The sequence below is a fragment of the Bufo bufo genome, chromosome 7 (genome assembly GCF_905171765.1).
Source record: "Bufo bufo chromosome 7, aBufBuf1.1, whole genome shotgun sequence".
In the NCBI taxonomy this organism is placed as follows: domain Eukaryota; kingdom Metazoa; phylum Chordata; class Amphibia; order Anura; family Bufonidae; genus Bufo; species Bufo bufo.
The window spans coordinates 49,046,588-49,068,329 of NC_053395.1; the positions used below are offsets into that span (position 1 = coordinate 49,046,588).

Below are 21,742 nucleotides of genomic sequence, written 5' to 3' on the forward strand. Positions count from 1 at the left end.
GACAATGCCTTTCTGATCTGTTGGTCTTGCTCCAGGTACCCCTGCTGATTTTGCTTGTGGAAGCTGGCCTAGACATTTCCTCTCCAGGGAATATGTAGAATAACATGGCAGCCGTTCAGATGAATGTAATATATGGAAAATATTAAGCTTTCCACGGCAGGAAGAGGTCCCTCTTTTCTAGCTCATATAAGGAAGGGGGCTCCTAATCAGGGAGCCCACCTCTATGACATTTATATAGATTAATAGAGCAAGACCACCCGGTTCTGCCCTGACTACAGTACATATGTAATGTATTATGTACACAACCTGCTACGGTAATTTGTATAATAGAGATACAAGTTTTATGTGTAGAGCTACCATACGTATACCCGTATTCTTCCCACTTGTCGTCACGCACAGATGACTTCAAAGGGTTGAATGATAAAATCACAATAAATTGAATGTCACTATTACATGGCAATGATATAAGTGACTACTACAGAAAATAAATGTAGATGAGAAATAATGGGAATATGTAAGTGTCACACCGACCAATGGTTCAGCTAATGGTCTAAACAAACAAAACTTGGGTCATCAGAAGTAGGCCAAAACCAAGGAGGGCAGATGATGCATGTGTACCTGTAAAACAAGAACATTTTGTCAGACAAGAATTTAAGATAAGTCATCAATATCTGATTGGTGGGGTTCTGACCCCAAGCAACCCTACCAATCAGCTGTATGCAGAGGCCAGACACTCTGATGAGTGACGAGGCCTCTCCCTAGGCCAGTGATGTAACGTTCATCAATCACATGGTCTACGTGCGATTCAAGTGAATAAGCCTGAGTTGCAATACCAAGCACAGCCACTATGCAGTGTACGGCGCTGTTCTTGGTAAGCTGTGAGGTGCACCACGGCCTCTTCAAAAGACTGATCGGTGGAAGTGTCAGGAGGTGGACCCCCACCAATATTGAACTCCTGGAAAAACCCTTTAACTCTCCAATGTAAAAGTTGTAAAGCAAATTTTCTTGTTTAAAACCATCCTAAGATATTGTGTATACAGCTCCTTTGCATGCCTATGTGTCTCCCTGCTTACAGTCTACAAACAAACCCTGTATGCAGTTTAATTTGGCAGGTTCTAACGGCTTGTTTGTAGTCTGTAGCCATGGAAACACAATGGTCTGCATAGGTGCTCTGTACACAAAGTGTTAGAACTTTCAGGATTCTTTGAAGTGTTGATCTATTTTCTAGTTCCAGAGGTACTGTATTAGAGCAATAAAGAAAAACTGGTTGCAAAAGTACGCACACCCTTCAAATGAGTATTCATGACGGAATGCCATACTTACCAATACAGCCTGCAACTTGGCTAGCTGGTAGGGGTTCTGTAAAGCAATACATAAGTGGATTAACCATTCAGTGACCATTCAGAAGTCAAAAATAAATTACTGACTGGTATATCAACAAACTGAATCATTCTCATAAGAAAATGGCTGGCCCCTGCCTCTCACTGCACATGGGCTGGGAACAGTGCACTCTAGTAATAGGCATTATTAAACTACAGTATCAGAGCCGATGTCTGATGGTTTAATATGACTAATTCAATTATACATAAAGGTCTGCTCACCTGTTTTCAGGCGATGTGCTCCAAAAATGGGCTCTGACGGAGGGTGCCGTCCATCAGCACCCACTAAGTGGCCAACCCCTTTAAGGATTTTTTTCCCCTGGATTATATTTCATTAGAGAGAAATCAATGTGAACACCCCAACAGAACATCCCCATGGTTACTAAAAATAGTGCAATTGACCCGTATGTGGAATGCCCTCCTTCCGCTGTCATGTGATGGTTACCATCAGTAGAGTGCCATCCAACCCATTACCCGTGGTGGTGCTGTGACCGGTGTAGGAAGAGCTCCAGGGGCTGCAGAGGTAGCAGTCATCCCTCGGCCCTGATGCATGAGGGTGCCTAAATTCCCCTCAGTGTTATACATGGCATATGGTAGGTGGACACTTTCTTTAAATTAATGGATCTGAGTCTTCTGCATGTGTGCTTTAGTTACAGTTTTCCTCATTGGCAACATGCAATCCCTAAAAACCCCATAAAACGACTCTGTCCTAATCATGAAACCTTTCTACTCTTCTCTTCCTGTCTTTTTCTACGTTTTTCACACCTAGGCATAATATAGCTCCGTAAAGAGTACCTGTCAGCAGGAGCAATCCTATTAAACCAGACATACTGCCTGATAGGGTTGATCCTGGTAATTAAAATCATACCTCTCTTGTAAAAATTGGTTGCGGTGTTCCCAAGAAAAAAAATAAAAAATTCTCGATGCAAATAAGGACTTCATTGTACTCAGGGGTGGGGCTTAGCCCCTTAGTGCGCTCAGCTTCCCAGCTTTCCATTGCAGGCCACACCCATCAGCGCACTGAAACCCTTATTTCTCGGGAACGCTGCAAGTGATTTTCCTAGAAGGGGTATTATTTGAATCAACAGGATCGATCCTTTTGGGTAGTGGTGTTTTGTAGGATTGATCCTGCTGATAGGTGCTTTTTTTTTTAAGGAGCCATGTATAACTGGAAGCAGCAGGATCAACCCTACCAGCAGGGGCATACATAGAAATCACTGGGCCCCATAACAAGAATCTGAATTGGGCTCCCTAACCCCCACCCCCCCCCCCCCCCCACTACCCATCCCTGGCCCGTCGCAGGTAGGGCTGCAGTAAACGATTATTTTAGCAATCAAGTATTCTACTGAATATTTTTACGATTAATCGAGTACTCTAATAAGAAAAGATCCTGAATGTGACATAGGACAATGAACACCAGTCAGGGCATGCTGGGAGTTGTAGTTTTAAAGCAGTTGGAGTCCTGAAGGTTTTAGATTCCCCCCCCCCCCCCACCCCATACTCAGGGCCCTGGGAAAGCTGGGTGCCTGCCTTTAGGAGCTGGATATTATATTCAGGACCCTAGGAAAGCTGGGTGCCTGCCTCTAGGCACTGGACCTCATACTCAGGACCCTGGGAAAGCTAGGTGTTTGCCTGTAGGAGCTGGATCTCATACTCAATCGGACTAAATCGAGAGCGGGGCGGTGCCACAGCAGAAACCACATGGTGTCATGGGACAGGTGGTGGTGTGAACATACCATTAAAATAGTAAAACACATAACGTCACATGCGGCTTCTGGGAGATGCGTCTAGCTCCCCATGGAGGCACAAGACATCACTGACCACCGCCGAGGTCTGCAGTCAGGGGGCCCTGTCAGACATGTTCCTCACCCTCTCCGGTCTCCGCACTCACTGGTCGCCGCTGGTGTCTTGTCCCCGGCCGCTCGCACTTGCATCCGCTCCTCACTTTGAATCTAAACATCCAGCAGCCTCCAGCGGGTGCGCTTAGCATTACTTAGGAAACGGGACGACCAGGCGGCCAATAGACGCGTGTGATATTTTTTTTAATAAACTTTATTGTACAGAACAATTGGGGAGGGCCCCCGAGGGAGAATACAAGTGTGCGGGCCACGGGCCCCCTTAATGCGGCCCATATTAACTATAAATAAACTGTCTGCGCAGAGTAGACGTAGGGGACGGGACCTTCCATGCTCTCCGGGCCCCCCTCTGCCGCGGGCCCCATAGCAACGGTGTGGTCTGCCTATATTGGCCTTAAGATATGACTTGGGTAATAACTAAGCCAGCATCTCATCTGCAAACAGCTGTTTCAGGTTGATTGCCCCTCATCGGTGTAGAGCAGAGAGTACTGGCTTAACTGGGTGAGAGGCCTATGTCAGGATTCAGTAGATCTTTTACTGATCTTCACACAACTGGGATTCTTACCTGCTTGAGTAATTGGACCCACTTTTAACTGGTAGCTTTGCTCAGTTGCTGCACTGCGGGACCTAATTCCAGAGCATGACTGAAATAATAGAATTATATCATTACAAGGGAATTGCTTGCTATAAAGTCATGTAAAAGGCATATTATGCTAGAGGTACGACCAACATGTCGTGGTCATCAGCCGTAGTGGGCTCCAGTTAACTAATCAGGGCCGGACTGTTTAGCCAATCTGCATTGTTAATGGCCATGCGGCACCTGCAACGTGACAACCCCGCCATGTGGTCATACCCTAGGACGCAAAACAATGTAAAACGTGATTATGCACAGCTTGTACTTACAGGGACACAGGTTCCAGCAGTGACGTCACACAGGCTCACAGCGCAGTGAATGTAGACATAGTTATAATTGCCAACAAATTTAAACAGTTGCAGCGACAGGCGACCTTTTCTGGAGACACCATTTTCTGGGACGCTAATGGTTGAGTCTTGTTTGTTAGGACAGCTAAAGAGGAGAATAATACAGCCAGTCACATTAAGATAGTCAATACCTGCAAAAGTCAGTAGGAAGGTTTTCTAAATTGAAGATAATGAGCATATGAAGAACAGAAAACGCCTAATGGCGAAATAAAGATTTTCCCCTAATATGGTGCACGTATGAGCATGATGTTTGCCAGCCCCTATGCCAGGGGCCAGCAACCTTCAGCACTCGGAGTTGTAGTTTTGCAACAGCTGGAGCGCCAGAGGTTGCCTACCCCTGCCCTATGCCTTGGATGCCAATATGATGTTTTTCTGGGAATGGTCCTACACAGGTTCTCACCATCCATTAGCAAAATAGATGGAATAACCGGGGCCCCCTTTCTCCAAGAGTCCCACAGCAGCCGCATGCTATGTCTCTTATGATATGTACACCCTTGGTGTTTTATGCTTTCTGAGCCCCACCTGGCAGCTTTCGCACTCAAAAAGCTATTTTATTTGGGATCATAATTTGGCAATTTTTTTGAGATACCATCAGTCTGTACCTGTCTTTGATGATGTCATATTTCATGGCATCATTTGGATCTGCTGAAGGCGTTGCATAACAGTTCTTCATTACGACAACATACTGAGAAGTGTCTCCTCCTACAACGAAGACGCCAAGGTACAGCATGGACTTGGAGGAGAGTACAACTTGGGATCCTTCATACGGAGTCAAGTAACTGCTGTCTTGATAAAGAGCCATGTATGCAGTCAATTGTCCAGTCCCTCCAATGCTGATATTTGTGGAGCTGTAGGTAGGCAAATGGTTACTATGTAAGCCATGTTCTAAAAGTGCAACAAACTGATAATTAATGGATTAGAAAAAAAAATAATGTGTGTTTTTATTTCACAAAACAGCGCCCCTCTTGTCCATGCTTTGTGTCTGGTACTGCAGCTGAGCCAAATACGATAGAGCTGCTATAAAGCAATTGATCGTGGCACTTTTCTAATCCTGATCAACATTTTTATTTATTTTATGTTATTTGTGAAAGGAGACCCTTCCTAAAGCTGGCCATACACATTCCAAAAAGGTCTTCCAAACCTACCTATTTTGGCTGACAACCTGCTGTGTACGGGGCCACGTGACCATTCTCTGACAGTAAAAAGAATGATTAGGCATGCCGATTATCAACATGATCAATTTTTTCCCCCGTGGGAGTAAAGCCGCTACCAGAGGGAGCAAGCAGCAGCTAATTTCCCATACCCCATTGAAATAAACATGAGCGCTGGGTTAAAGCGAGCGTGCATTTTTACGTTGAAGTCAAGTAAAACAGCTGTCAACCAGTCGACCATTTGGCCAACACCTATTGCATGGGTATGGCGAGCTTAAGATGCGCAATTGCTTGTTCCAGTGGACCTCTAGGACAGTGGCACTATTTACTTACACCAAGTAGACCGCACCTAATGGCCCATTTACATGGACTGAAGCTCGAATCGTTCATTCCCGACCATTGCCCAATCATTCGACTATAGAATAGCTTAATTTACATGCCACCATTATCCCCTCAGTATGGGGATGAACAATCGCTACTGCGTTCATTTATCCTCATACAGATTCCTGGTTTGGTGGCAGCACATGCAAACATGGAATTTATGTGCCGAATAAAAGATGAAATAACCCAAAGAATGAGGGTTTTTTGCTTGTTAGGTGATCAGTAGCTCGGGGCAATTATCGGGAAATGGCTTTCTTATGAATATTCGCCAGAATCCTCGGCCCTTGGGTAGATAAATTAGCGGTAGAAAATATGTAACTAAATGAGTTACCTAAATATTGGATTTACAGCTGTATTCAGACTGATGATCATGTCCAGTGGGTACGCGCACGATAATGTCACAACCAGTTCTTGATCTCTTGTGATTAATCCCATAGATTCCAGTGTAAAATACAGAGTGTTTTCATAAATTGCATGGGTGTTGTTTTTCTAAATAAATATAAAATATAAACAATTAATACATTGTAACGAGGTGCATCAGAGGCTGATGGAGTAGTAAACTGCTACATTGACTGTTATACTTTAACCAAATTTAAAGGGGTTGGGATCAGCAGGTCAGTGTATTGATTGGTGGGGGTTGGATCGCTGGGAATCCCCATGATAGCAAGAGCATTTTCTTGTGTTCCTGGAGTTGAGCATACTCGCTGCCTCTCAATTCCTCTCCATAGGACTTCCTGAGATGGCCAAGCGCTGTAAAGAATGAACGGTGAGGCAGTGAGCATGCTCGACCACCAGTCCATTCATACAGCGCGACACAGGTCTCCCATTCTCATGATTGGTAGGGATCCCAAGGTGGGAAACCCACTAATAGCACACTTATCCCCTATCCTATGGACGGGACATATGTTTAGATGTTGGTGCAACACCTTTAACCAAACTTGACTAAATTCACAGAATTAATAACCAACTATTAGTTAGCTGCTAAAGACACACTTTTTATTATTTATTAGACCCATTCCCAATGGGTCTAAAACTACTTGGGAAAAGCATGACAGAATACCCACTGGTCTAGGTGAGGACATTTTGGGTCACATGATGCATGTGTAATATCCCAGAGTTGGGGGTATTACTATTTTGTACTTTGCATAAGAAATATATAAAATGCAGAAACCAATGTAAATGTAAAGACATGTTATGCACTTGGTTCACCAGCAGATGGAGTATGGTTGGCAATGTTCTGTAACAGTAATGGAACGTACTATTCCATTCCTCCCCTCTCGGGCTGGTCCGACTTCCTGCCAAGGGTGGGGCTGACCTAGGGAGAGTCAATCTAAAGTTGGAGAGTGAGAGGGAATGTGATCTATCTCCAGCTCCTCTTGGCTATGAGGCTCCCAGAGGCAGCTCATCTGTGAGGACCAACACTCCAGAGAGCCTGCAGGGTCCTAGGCCACAGAAGATTAGCAATAGTGTTGAGCGAATCAAAGTCCACTTTGTGGATTTTTCTATACTTCGTTCATCTGTATTAGCAAGCTACGCTCCATTAGTCAGCAAAGTGATCAAGCGACTGAGCTATCAAGAGTCTGCTGCCAAAAGTGGTGGGAAACACATTAAGACACCATCATGAGAGTCAGGACAGGCCTCAATAGAAGCCTGTATCATACAGTGGACACCTGCAGTCACAGGTGCCAGTGTAAAACTGTAGGGGAATGTAGAGATATCGGCATCAGCTAGCAAGTTTCTCAGTTACATCTTTGCCGCATTGCCAGCCACCATAACCCATCATCTGGGAGGAGAGCAAGTGAACTTTGTACAAACTGCTGCTGAATGTCCTGCTATCCGTTTTTGCACTTAGTAAAGGAAGCCGTTATTTGTTCATCCATCTCTCCCTGGTTCCTTTCATCATCATCCCTTTCACTGCATCGATCCGCACGGAGAAATGGCCTGAGGTAGGACACCGTGACACAACAACACTACTTCAGGACCACTACCACTTCCATTCTCTACACAGCAGGGGCGGATTGGCCACAGACCTTACAGGGAAATTTCTCGGTGGGCCGATGCCCATGGGGCCACCCAAACCCTCCTCTCTGCCGCTGGCCGGGTACATAATGAGTTCTCAGCGGAAATTAACTCTGTGAGAATCAGAAACTCATGTACCCCACCAGCAACCACACATGCCCTCCTGAATTCAACTGCTGTGACCCACATCTCACCTCCTAAGCCCCCTGCTCCATATCTTCTTCAGGGAAAACTGGAGGAGAACAGAAAAAGACATCTAATGATGGCCACAACAGAAGACCAGCTTTTGGGGCAGTATATTGAGCTGCTCTGTGGTATATGTCTCTGCTGGGACAGTATTTTGTGTTATGGTATTGCTGACCCTGCCTATTTGTGTTGCCCTGCCTTCTGTCAATTCGGACACCCCTACAATTTGGGGCCACTATTAGTTTTTTTTTCCAGTGCCACTTTAAGTTCCCAGTCTGCCCATGTTCCCAGACTCCCACAGGGGCTTGCTGCACATGGGTGACATGTCATTGCTTCTGCCAGTCATTAGCTATGACGTTCACGTGACCGGATGTTGATGAGATCTGGAGCCGGAACCGAGCGGTGGGGTCAGGTAAGTGTGATTACCACTGCAGGTCTGGCCACACTAGGGAGGTTGTAGAAAAGGTCCCCAGGGGTGAACAATCCCTTTAAAATGGGGCTATTGGCAGGGGGATTTTGCCTTCCCCTGGATCAACATAGTAGGAATATAGGTTGGACTTGATGGATCTATGTCTTTTTTTCAAACTTGCCAACTATATAACTTACTATTATCTGAAGTCCGCAGCTTCCTGCTTGAAGTGGAGCCTTTAACGTTAATGTGTTTGTGCTCAGTTCATCATGAAATCCAAGGCAGCTGCTGTCTTTCAGAGTAATGGAGCTGGTACTGAAGTTCAGACTCTTCAGCTGACACTTATGAAAAGTGGCCTTCATGTCAAAGACATCACATGTCAGCTCAGGACGTATGTCTGCGATATCTGCGATATGAAATGCAAAAATTATACATTTTCCAATCAGCCATTAAAAAGAGACTTACTTGTCAATGCAGCAAAGAGGCTCCTTATAGTCAGGGGTGCACCTAGTCTTTCTGCTGCCTGAGGCGAGAACTGAAACAGCGACCCCCCCCATGCCAATTTCTTAACCTAACCCCTTTGCCACAATGAAATCGCTCATTGCCTATGGCCCTTCCGCTCCCCCCCTCTTGGTGCTGCCTGAGGCGATCGCCTCACCTGGCCTCATTGGTGGTGTACCCCTGCTTATAGTCAAACAGTATAATGACCTGAAACCATATACTCATAACCTAGAGGCTGGAAGGATCTTAAAGTGGAAGGAATGGGAAAAAAACTGAAGCAAAATAAAAAACAATAAAGGGAAAGTAAACCTAAAGATGACCTTTCACCATTCCTGACATGTCTGGTTTAGTAATTACTTGTATTCTCCATGAAATAGCAACTGTGGATCATCATTTCTTATATCTCCTGTAGGAAGGCGCAAGGGTCCGTCATTGAAGGAAGGTATGTGTCACCGAGATTCCTGGCCTCGGTGAGGAAAGAGCCGGTAATTTTAGTGCTGATTGACACTATTTGTTATTTAGTATGGCTGTAGAGCCGATTCGGGCCAGCTCTTACTGTGAGAAGCCAAAGTGCAGGGTGGGTGGCTGCTCCCCACGTTCCAGGCCGGGTTTTGGTTTGGGATATAAAAACCCAGCCAGCAGTCTCAGCTGTGTGGATTATCCTCCACTTCACAGTGAAGCTGTGGTTTTGGGATCTGCATGAGGTGTGCCGTGCGAAAGGGCTGAGAGCCGCATTGCTGGAAAACAGGCCCCCTAAAGCCTTCAGTGGATGGCTGATGAAAAACTGCTAACCAGGTGAACGTTTGTGTTCTGTGGACTTTCCATGGTGTGAACATACACCAATACTGCAAACTGTTATTTTGTTTTGCCTTTTGTGTGAATAAACAATGAACATAGTTAAAGAATTTGTTGTGATTGCCTCTATACTGCGTCCGCTAAGCTGCCTACCAGAGCAAATCCCCACACTCCATGGTGTGCCATTCTTCTGTTATTTCTACTAGAACTCTATAAATGAATTCCCAAAAGATTGCTAAAGATCCAGCTGGGTGTTACTAGTTGGGTGTGTGTCCCTGCACAGTCTGACACTATCCAATAAGTGCTGCCAGTGCCAGACTGTGCAGGGATACCCCCCCCCCCCCCCTCCCCTTAAACTGGTAACACCCAGATGTATCTATTGCACACTGTTGGCAATTCATAACTTCTACTAGGAATAAAGAGGAACGGCACAACATAGAGTGATAAGAAATGATGCTCCACAATTTTTATTATATGTGATTGCAAGTGGTTATTGCAAAAGACATCTCAGGAGAGGTGACAATTCTTCTTTAGATGCTTAGGTTTTATGTTAGCATCATGAGCATTATTGTCAGTGAACCAATTATTATTACTACCTATATATATGCTTCTAAGAATTGTCTAGTATGAAGACACATTTCACCCCGGCTCCACACCGTCATCTATATGGCAGAGAGGCGAAGGTCTACAAGAAATGTCTTTTTCTCTGGTGGACCCAGCAATAGAAGAAGTACTCTTTATTCACCTACAGTCACCCTGTTATCCGTATGAAAAGGAATTGTATAAAGTGCATACAAAGTGGGAATGTTTCCGTAGCATATGCAATGGAGTGTTGGGGACGTAGTTGGAGATCCGGATGAGCTGGTCTGTGATGTAGAGCTGAGGAACTCAGTAAACAGTGTAAGTGTGAAAGTATGCCGTTTCAGATTATAATATGATCCGTTTTGGGCAGACCACTGTTGACCAAATAGGACAAGGTTTTGATGCTCATTGTGGTTTTATTGCGGTATTTGCTGCGGATCGCTCCAATAAAACTGCAAATGTGACAAAACTGCTTTGCACTGCTATCCTGTACATATATGTCCAGAAGCTGCAGAAGGACCTGCATAGATAAGGTAACATGACCATATGTGTGAAGGTTCTGTTACTGCTGAAGGACCTGCATAGATAAGGTCACATGAACATATGTGTGCAGATTCTGTTGCTACAGAAGGACCTGTACAGATTAGGTCACATGAACATGTGTGAAGGTCGGCATTTATTCTAGGGTCTGAACTGGGGTCTGCAGTTAGGGTTATAGTCTGGAGTCTGTGTTTATATATGCTGCTGTAGAGACTGGGGATGACTGCGGAAGTGAGTGGCCAAAGATGTCTATGCAGCAAACTCTGTGGTCATCAAGAGAGGTCATCATGGCAGCTTGGGTTGTATGGAGAAGAAAAAGAAAGAGAACATCCACAATCAGAGAAGCCATCACCTGTGAGTCAATGAATATATAAGGGATCTGTCACCTATAGTGACATGTCTGTTTTAGTAAATACTTGTATTACGCAAAAAGTATACAAAAAGTCTTTGTGTAGCTTAGCTGTAATTGGCAACTGGGTGTTACTGTAGTGTCCCACTAGGTCAAGGTGGGCACTACACAAGGGTCAATTGGAGTGCGTGTTACTCCTACTCACAAGGGACAGAAATGTTAAATTTAATTGTGCATTTTACGTATTTTATAATGTGTTTTTATATGCCATATTCCCCTGTGTAATGTGTAAGCAGGCCAAGTTGGGTGTAGTGAGACATCCCAGACACTAGAGGGAGATAGGGAGCCCCTAGTATAAATATCCAGGCCCAGACAGGGAGAGGGTGTTCAGAGTCAGGAGTCTGCAGAGACAAGTTAGAAGGCACCAGCCAGTGTTATGCTGAGGGCCTCCTCCTGACATGCAGCTAGACAGCCCAGGCTTCTAGTTGTTACCAGGGGGCTAGGAGAGGGATCCTAGCCTACCTGTGGATCAAGTGAGCCTCAGTTAGCTCAGAAGATCACCCCAGTAGTAGGAATGGACCTCCTGGGAGAAACCTGCAGCTTCCCAACCAAGCAAGGATAATACAAGTCAGATAAGTAACCTGATGGGCAGAGGATATATAAAGTAAAGAGCAAGGGTCAATACTGGAGAGAGAATTTATATACCAAGGATTAAAGCCAGTATTTAGGCATCCGGGCCTGGGGATCCAGCCAGCTAGAATAGCTGAAGGGGATAGAGCAGCATTGCACTGCAACGCATTAACCGTTGTGTCCTCCAAGTATCTTGCATGTTTACTACCTGCCACCATCTAAAGTCTACCTGCTTGTGAAGTATTGTCCAAGGGACTGCATTATCATCACTATCAACTATAACTGTATGTACAAAGTTGGACTGTGTTCACCAAGTAAAGAAACGTTTGGTTTATCCATCTGTGTACCTCAATTATTCCCACTACAAATTGGTGTGCCACTGTTGCAGGCACTGGCGTCACGAATCCAAAAGGGACCTTGCCCCAGGCACTCAAAATACCTGTAACATCCAGGGCACCTCATCCACCATCAGGCCTGGTCCCTACATACCGAGTGTGCCCCAGAGGAACTGTGTCTACCTCTCCTTCACTGCCGCATGCCTGCCCAGGGTTCTCCAATACAGTGAGCAACCCTCGATTGCCCATAACCGTGACCTCGCTTCGCTATACCCTGCAGGTCTGGCGTGCTGCATTACCATTCCTCTTGTCAGCAGGTTGACTTTACAGTCTGATACTGTCAGTAATGATTGGACACTGTCAGTGTGTAGGAGCACAGCTCTTTGACAAGGGGAATGACAGCAACCGGTAGTCAATGCTAGCACAGAAAGGAGGTGATGGCTATAGACACAGCGTGGCAGGCCAGTAATGGTGAAGGAGGGGTCTAGTTTTAGGGACATCCCAGAGTCTAAGGTGTACTTTATACACCACTGTAAGTAAGCAATGAGCAATTACCATATTTTCCTAAATTGTAAGCAGCCCCATCTACCTGTCACCGCCAGTTCTGTGAGAAGATCTGGCAGACGCTCTTCTCTACCTCTTGTATGATGTTCTTTGTTTTGGTTTCACTTTCTCATCTCCTTTCCTTCTGCCAGGTGTCACTTATTTCGACCAATAGTCTTCCTTTATAATCCCTCCCATACTGCCTCACTTTGCGGTTTACACTACTTCCTGGATGAGGTGTTCACTGCTGGAGGCTGCTTCTGCTGTTTGTTCAGAAGTCTTTTACTTTATTGTGTTTCCTTGCTGGCTTGATTCTAGGTGACCCTGACTCCGTCCGTATTAAGTGCAGGGAGCCGGTGGTCGTGTCCCCTCACTATTATAGGGTTTTCAGGTGTCACACAGGATTAGGTACGCGGGCATGCAATCGTCTACCATACAGACCCTTGCATGTGCATAGCAGTCAGGGAGAGCTCCTTAGTTTGGGATCAAGCCAGTCGCTTGTTTATTTATATGTTCCAGCTATCTGCTAACTTCATCCGTGACACTACCCTCACTGTTGTGGTCATATAATATGTGTATTGTCAGGAGGTATATATGTTTATTTGAAGGTTTGAGACAAAATGCTTTACTGAATATTATTTATATGCTACCTAAGATATTGATTGGCTAGACATGGCATGGGATGAACGCCTGGCATTTAGTGTTGTATGGAGGGTTTCCTAGAGGTAAGTCCTTAGGTAGGATTAGTAGAATTCAATATTATTTTTAATTATCATTTAATAAAGCATTTTGTCATTGTGTCAATTATATCAGTGGTTCTTATGGAGGGGCTGCCACTTATTCAAGAGACACAAGTATCATAATCTCAATGACAGACGTACCAGCGACTTGATATTTGTCTTTGCAGTAACAGTTGTAAGTTCCGTCCCTTAGTTTCAATTCTTCATCTGCTGCGCATGACTCAGATGCTGTGGACGGATCTAAAAACAAGAGAGAGAAGAAAAAAGGATGAATACAGCACCCACTAAGGGAGGAATAGGTGCATCCCCCAATTTGACCAATGTCCAATGCTCCGTCAGAGATCAAAAGTGAAAAATGAGGCAGCACCCAAAAAGATAATGTTCACAAGAAGTGTTCCTTTAATCCATATGTGGCAGTCCAATTACATACAAGGAAGCTGACTTACATTTAGACCAGCGGTGGATGCGCCAAAGTTTTGTAGAGGCCAGCGCCTCTTCATAACTTCGGCAGATCCACCGCCAGCGCAGGGGGTTCTTAAGACCGACGTCTAAAACGCCGGTCTTAATAAATAATCCCCTATATCTTTATCTAGGGTCTAATTCCCATCATGCTGATCAGTTATAAGTTTACCTGAGCACAGCACCAGGTCTAGATGGTTGGGTTACCTGTGTTTTTTGTAGCAATAGTAGTGTAGCCTACAAGGCCATTCATGCACAGCCAAGTGGTAATTTCAACGGGAAGAAGGGAATAAGGTGCAGCTGCTAGAATTTTCTGGTAGTTGCTTCTCTCCTGCTGTAACAAAGGATCAAGAGTGCTGGAATCCACCATGCCTGATCCTTCTTTCCTTCCTCTGATTTTTGCTATCCAATCCTGACAATATTGAGGGGTTGATCCGAATTGTTTTCTCTTATGGGTATAACCAACTTTAGGAATCTAGCATACAAAGATATGGTGAAGTGTTTGGTAGGGACCGGGTCCTCACACTGAAGAGAGAATGGGGACAGGTGATTCTATTTTCTTAAAGGGGTTATCCAAGTTCATACAGCTTTTTAAATCCCCCACCCAGCAGGATATGTGAAGCATACTTACCTGCTCCTCAATGCTGCAAAGGTCCACTGCAGTCTTCACGGCACTTTAGTCTACACATATAAACTTCGGCATGGATGGGCTCCCGTTTGGTGAGATACTGCTGCGGCAAGTTGTTGACTACAGCAACACACATGACCCCGTTCATGCCAGAGTTCTACAGAGCTGAAAATGAGCGTCCGGGAGCAAGTAAGTATGCTTCCCTCAACATTTCCTGCTGGGTGGAGCTATATAAAATTGTACTTTTTAAAGAATTGATGACCCATATTTCTTACTTAGTAAAAGCAGATACGGATAAGAATTATTTTTTTTCTACTACTATTTTTTTATTGGATTTTTTCTACTATTTTTGATTGGAATTTGTTTTCTATCTTCTGTACATGATTATGGGAGCAGCCATCTTGCCCAAGCTGATAACAGCATTTACAGATTTGCGTTATATCAGCCACATGGATATAAGAACCTTTGGTCTACAGATAATTAATTGACTTCAATGGGAGAGTGTTGTGGGCATGCCCTGTGACCTGTGAAGAAGTCATTGTGCTGTGGCCAGTTTGAAAACTGCAAGATTTCAGGATTTTTTTTAAACTATATACCTATATAAAGAAATGTCAAATTAAATACTCAATTAAATATTTATAAAATATATTTAACATAAACAATAGGTCATTTTCTGATGACAAATTGCCTTTAAGATGGCTAAGAAATGGTGGCTCTTTAAGGTTAAAGGAACAGTAAACAAGGAGAAAAAGATGATAGCAATTCCTATCATATTATTATCCTTTCCCATGATCCTACTCTACCCTAGCAATCAAAAGTGAGAAATCTATGAAATGTTCTCCTCTGTATCCCAGGAGGTCAGTCGTGCCTCCTAATGCTTCTCACAATCAAAAGTCTGGTTGTAAAACTGAGTGCACTGGAGCCACCCCCCCCCCCCCCCCCTGACTGCAAGTCAAAAATGGATCAGAAGGATATTAACTCCTGTGTTATCTGTAGGATTTTTCCAAGATATTAGGCCTGATTTGTCATAGATCAGCAGCGTATGCCGGTCTATGATAACACTATGGGCAGCCGGATGATGATGAGGACATAAATAAGGCATAGCATCGGCAGTCTGTGTGCCTAAACTGGTATCTACTCCTGCCCCTGGCTTGTGTAGACTTCTTTCTTTTTTATACCAAAAAATTGCCGTAAAATAAGATAAGTGTGGCAGGGCCACTGGTCCCGCCCCTCCCTTGCCACTCCCCTTTCTTGGGAAAGCGGTGAAGTCTGTGGAGAAACGGCACTTGTGCAAAAAAAATTCACAAGTTTTTAAAAACACACAAACACAATGTGTGGCAAGAAAAAATAAGATAAATCAGGCCCAGTTTGTTTCAGGAACATGCTGTAAATCATGTATTGGAGTATTGGATTTTAGACCCTGGAGAGAAACAATTTTGTCAGAAGAAAATAGTTGTTGGTGATTATTAGCTCTGCAGTATGAGGGCCAGTGTCAGAAGAGGGTTCCTTGGGCCCACCAGAATAAATTATTCTCAGGGCCCAACCATTATATCATCAATACAGCCTAATAAGTCAAATAAATGGACCCTAGTGGCAGGTTATTAGCTACAAAGTTAGCTCCAAATATTTTATTTTTCTCTAGGACCTTTGGAGTCCACTATGGTATCAGTCAGACAATTTGCCATATGTCAACCTTGATTCCTGTGAGGGAGGGAAGCATTGGAGCTGGGCTGGTCATATACAGTACAGACCAAAAGTTTGGACACACCTTCTCATTTAAAGAGTTTTCTTTATTTTCATGACTATGAAGGCATCAAAACTATGAATTAACACATGTGGAATTATATACATAACAAACAAGTGTGAAACAACTGAAAATATGTCATATTCTAGGTTCTTCAAAGTAGCCACCTTTTGCTTTGATTACTGCTTTGCACACTCTTGGCATTCTCTTGATGAGCTTCAAGAGGTAGTCCCCTGAAATGGTCTTCCAACAGTCTTGAAGGAGTTCCCAGAGATGCTTAGCACTTGTTGGCCCTTTTGCCTTCACTCTGCGGTCCAGCTCACCCCAAACCATCTCAATTGGGTTCAGGTCCGGTGACTGTGGAGGCCAGGTCATCTGGCGCAGCACCCCATCCCTCTCCTTCATGGTCAAATAGCCCTTACTTTCAAAGTTTTCCCAATTTTTCGGCTGACTGACTGACCTTCATTTCTTAAAGATAATGATGGCCACTCGTTTTTCTTTACTTAGCTGCTTTTTTCTTGCCATAATACAAATTCTAACAGTCTATTCAGTAGGACTATCAGCTGTATATCCGCCTGACTTCTCCTCAATGCAACTGATGGTCCTAACCCCATTTATAAGGCAAGAAATCCCACTTATTAAACCTGACAGGGAACACCTGTGAAGTGAAAACCATTTCAGGGGACTACCTCTTGAAGCTCATCAAGAGAATGCCAAGAGTGTGCAAAGCAGTAATCAAAGCAAAAGGTGACTTAAAGAACCTAGAATATGACATATTTTCAGTTGTTTCACACTTGTTTGTTATGTATATAATTCCACATGTGTTAATTCATAGTTTTGATGCCTTCAGTGTGAATCTACAATTTTCATAGTCATGAAAATAAAGAAAACTCTTTGAATGAGAAGGTGTGTCCAAACTTTTGGTCTGTACTGTACATATGAAAGCTGTATGGCCAAATACTCAGTTAGCTGGCAGCTAATCCCCTCATATACATGCCTACTTGACTCGGCCAAGCAGGCATGTGTTCTCAGAACAAAAGGACAGTCAGTTGTAATCCAACTTGCCCGATCCTTATTGCCCCTGAAATCTGCCATCAGGGGATTGGTTGGCTTGTCACATCAACATATATCTCATGCGTTTGGCCAGCATTAGGTTCTAATAAGAACTAATAGTTTGTATGGCATATTAGGCTATTACCTACCTGTGCAATAGGACAAAGCACAAATTCCATATGGGGTTCCTTCCAATTTATATACATGATATCCTCCAGGACAGGCTTTTATCTGGACAGTAGATGACCATAAACAGCAGGATCCACCCCAACTGGTACAAGATGTGCGATTCACAATACCATCACTTAGCATTGGATGTATGCCATTCAACCATATTGAGGCCACTGTACCACAACCAAATTCTGGTGAACACATTTCTGGCATGCGAACACCCCCATTGCCAATAAAGCGATACCATCCGTATTTGGTATTGTCACAATCATATCGATAACTATACACATTGGATGTACTTCTCCAGGGTTCATCGAGAACTGTGTGGTTTGAACATGGATCGGAACAACTGTAATACCCAAGTGATTTGATGCACTCATTCTCTAGGCCACAAGCTCCATGGATGCATTCATTAATTTCACAATGGTAACCATCCCCAATATAACCATAGGGGCAGACACAGGAATAGAAGCCATTGTAGTTAATACATCCCGCAGATGAATAGCAACTGTGTAGATAAGGGCTGGCACATTCATCGATATCAATACAAACGCCATCTGAGCTGGAGGTAAAACCGCTTGGACAGAGACAACTGTACGAGCCAAAAGTATTTTGACAAATGCCAAAAGAGCAATTATTAGACCAGGAGTAGGCGCATTCATTTATATCAGAACAGGTAAAACCATCTCCGATGAAACCATTCTTGCAATTGCATTCCACGAAGCCAACGTATTCATCACAGGTAGCATTTGGATGACATTCTGAGCAATCTCCTGCAGCTGTGATTAAAAAAAGGATATTTTGTAACAATTTGTATCCAACCATTATAGTGCACTTATATACGCTAGAGATGAGCGAAGTATTCAAAAATTAGATTCCTCTGCTTTGCTGAATTTTACAAAAGAAATTTGCTTTGTGACTAATTACTTATCCACGAAGTGCATTTCATTGTAAGTAGTGGGTGCAATGACAAAGAGTGGCGATTGCGCAGCTCACTGTCATTGTACCCCTTAGATGCAACGTTCATAGCGGATTGTGGCATCTGAAAATAATAATACAGTGTAAAATGTTTTAAAAAATTAATGACATCATACTTATCTCATCCATTTGCTTGCAATGTGATGGCCGCCGCCAGCTTGATTGAAGATCTGGTGCAAAATTCTGACCGACCCGTGATGGGATTACATGCGAGATCTTCAATCAAGATGGCAGCAGCCAGCCCAATCCTGAGCAAATGGATGAGGTAAGTATGTTTTTTTTTTCTACACGATTACAGGGAAAATTGATTCGTTGCCACAAAGCACGCAGAAATTCAGCTTCAGAGCGAATCGGATTTTCCCTGAAATTCGGATGGATTTCGCTCAACACTAATGTACACCAAAGCAATCATACATTCTATACACCCTCCTTACTCCTTCTCACCCCATTCCCCTCCTGTCCCGAAACCTCCCTCTAACGTTCTTATTCACAAGGCCACTTTTTCTGATACTTACATGACATATTCACGGCTGAAAAAAAGAGCAAAAAGAACAAAATTTAGTATATCAAATTATAATGAATGATGGTAACATAGTAAATATCCATGAAAAATGGCATAGCTTTGGCAAGTTTCCCTAGTTTATATCTACACTGCGTGCAGAATTATTAGGCAAATGAGTATTTTGACCACATCATCCTCTTTATGCATGTTGTCTTACTCCAAGCTGTATAGGCTCGAAAGCCTACTACCAATTAAGCATTTTAGGTGATGTGCATCTCTGTAATGAGAAGGGGTGTGGTCTAATGACATCAACACCCTATATTAGGTGTGCATAATTATTAGGCAACTTCCTTTCCTTTGGCAAAAGGGGTCAAAAGAAGGACTTGACAGGCTCAGAAAAGTCAAAAATAGTGAGATATCTTGCAGAGGGATGCAGCACTCTTAAAATTGCAAAGCTTCTGAAGCGTGATCATCGAACAATCAAGCGTTTCATTCAAAATAGTCAACAGGGTCGCAAGAAGCGTGTGGAAAAACCAAGGCGCAAAATAACTGCCCATGAACTGAGAAAAGTCAAGCGTGCAGCTGCCAAGATGCCACTTGCCACCAGTTTGGCCATATTTCAGAGCTGCAACATCACTGGAGTGCCCAAAAGCACAAGGTGTGCAATACTCAGAGACATGGCCAAGGTAAGAAAGGCTGAAAGACGACCACCACTGAACAAGACACACAAGCTGAAACGTCAAGACTGGGCCAAGAAATATCTCAAGACTGATTTTTCTAAGGTTTTATGGACTGATGAAATGAGAGTGAGTCTTGATGGGCCAGATGGATGGGCCCGTGGCTGGATTGGTAAAGGGCAGAGAGCTCCAGTCCAACTCAGACGCCAGCAAGGTGGAGGTAGAGTACTGGTTTGGTCTGGTATCATCAAAGATGAGCTTGTGGGGCCTTTTCGGGTTGAGGATGGAGTCAAGCTCAACTCCCAGTCCTACTGCCAGTTTCTGGAAGACACCTTCTTCAAGCAGTGGTACAGGAAGAAGTCTGCATCCTTCAAGAAAAACATGATTTTCATGCAGGACAATGCTCCATCACACGCGTCCAAGTACTCCACAGCGTGGCTGGCAAGAAAGGGTATAAAAGAAGAAAATCTAATGACATGGCCTCCTTGTTCACCTGATCTGAACCCCATTGAGAACCTGTGGTCCATCATCAAATGTGAGATTTACAAGGAGGGAAAACAGTACACCTCTCTGAACAGTGTCTGGGAGGCTGTGGTTGCTGCTGCACGCAATGTTGATGGTGAACAGATCAAAACACTGACAGAATCCATGGATGGCAGGCTTTTGAGTGTCCTTGCAAAGAAAGGTGGCTATATTGGTCACTGATTTGTTTTTGCTTTGTTTTTGAATGTCAGAAATGTATATTTGTGAATGTTGAGATGTTATATTGGTTTCACTGGTAAAAATAAATAATTGAAATGGGTATATATTTGTTTTTTGTTAAGTTGCCTAATAATTATGCACAGTAATAGTCACCTGCACACACAGATATCCCCCTAAAATAGCTAAAACTAAAAACAAACTAAAAACTACTTCCAAAAATATTCAGCTTTGATATTAATGAGTTTTTTGGGTTCATTGAGAACATGGTTGTTGTTCAATAATAAAATTAATCCTCAAAAATACAACTTGCCTAATAATTCTGCACTCCCTGTATATAGATGGCAAACATGCAAACACATTGTCTTAGAAAAAAAAATCACCTTTTTTCCACGAATAGTGCGGCCCTTGTCCATTGGCTATGTCTGGTATTGTAGTCAGAAATGCCAGACTGATTTTTGTTCTTTTTTTTTCTTGAAATTTCTTTAAAAATTACGGGCAGCCAAAAAAATTTACATAAAAATTGGAACGTCAGGATGAATAATGAGTATCATAAGTAGTGGTGGACGAACACTGGTCGATCAAATGTTCATGAACCTGGAAAAACCTTCAGGTCATATTTGCAGCCACCAAATAATTACTAGAAGTGCACAAATAGTCCCACAACATGGACAGTGACATACTAGATGTATTATTCAAATTTGCGATCTCCGTTCATTATTTTTTTTCAATGCAAAATATCGGCAATGTAATTTTTACGTATGCGCAAGCGCAAAAAAAGGCGCCTGTCATTTTCAACATGACCCTGTAACAAAAGTCCCTATAGAAGAGCAGTATTTGTGGAAGAAGGTATATCACACCCCTGCCTCAATCAGTTTTTTGGGGCAACTGGTAGATCACACCAGTAAAAAATTATTAGTTCCAATAGCGTTTGTCACTATCTGTAGCTGAGGTAAATGCTGCACTACCCAACTGCACTATATAGAAAGTACTGGTATATTATTGGTATATAACACCCCTGCTTCAATCATTTTTTTTGGGGGGGGCAACTGGTAAATCACACCAGTAGAAATTATTTGTTCCAATAGCGTTTGTCCCTCTATATAGCTGCGGTATCACAGCAGAAGCGCACACAACTGCTGCACAATACAATTGCACTATAATATACTTTTTATGTTAGAAAGTATATTATAAGTATATTACACCCCTCAGTAAGTCACACCTATCGATAGCACACCTATACTAGTCCTTAAAAGGACTTTTGTGGCCCTATTAGCTAGTGTTTGGTGTCCCTAACAGTCTGTCCCTACTCCACACAGCAACCTCTCCCTACACTGGCAAAAGACTGAATGTAAAATGTCTGCCAGCTATTTCTTTTTTTTTTTAGAGGGTGGAGGTGTGTCTATGTGCTAAAACGTCTCAATTGGCTGTCCTGTACCACCTGATGGATGTGT

The 21,742-nt window shown here is 43.4% G+C and overlaps 1 protein-coding gene across 1 annotated transcript in view; it reads right to left on the reverse strand.

Annotated features, from left to right (window-relative positions):
* Positions 1 to 542: 542 nt before the first annotated feature.
* LOC121008746 (uromodulin-like) overlaps positions 543 to 21,742 on the reverse strand; it is a 32,910-nt gene continuing 11,710 nt past the window's right edge. The window contains exons 6-16 of the mRNA XM_040441441.1: positions 18,926 to 18,940; positions 17,411 to 18,211; positions 13,519 to 13,617; positions 8,560 to 8,768; positions 6,080 to 6,237; positions 4,819 to 5,064; positions 4,139 to 4,301; positions 3,801 to 3,879; positions 1,324 to 1,359; positions 1,089 to 1,239; positions 543 to 618 (exon numbers count right to left, since the gene is read on the reverse strand). Of these exons, the coding sequence (XP_040297375.1) occupies positions 543 to 618; positions 1,089 to 1,239; positions 1,324 to 1,359; positions 3,801 to 3,879; positions 4,139 to 4,301; positions 4,819 to 5,064; positions 6,080 to 6,237; positions 8,560 to 8,768; positions 13,519 to 13,617; positions 17,411 to 18,211; positions 18,926 to 18,940 (2,033 nt within the window). The remainder of the gene's footprint in view (positions 619 to 1,088; positions 1,240 to 1,323; positions 1,360 to 3,800; positions 3,880 to 4,138; positions 4,302 to 4,818; positions 5,065 to 6,079; positions 6,238 to 8,559; positions 8,769 to 13,518; positions 13,618 to 17,410; positions 18,212 to 18,925; positions 18,941 to 21,742) is intronic.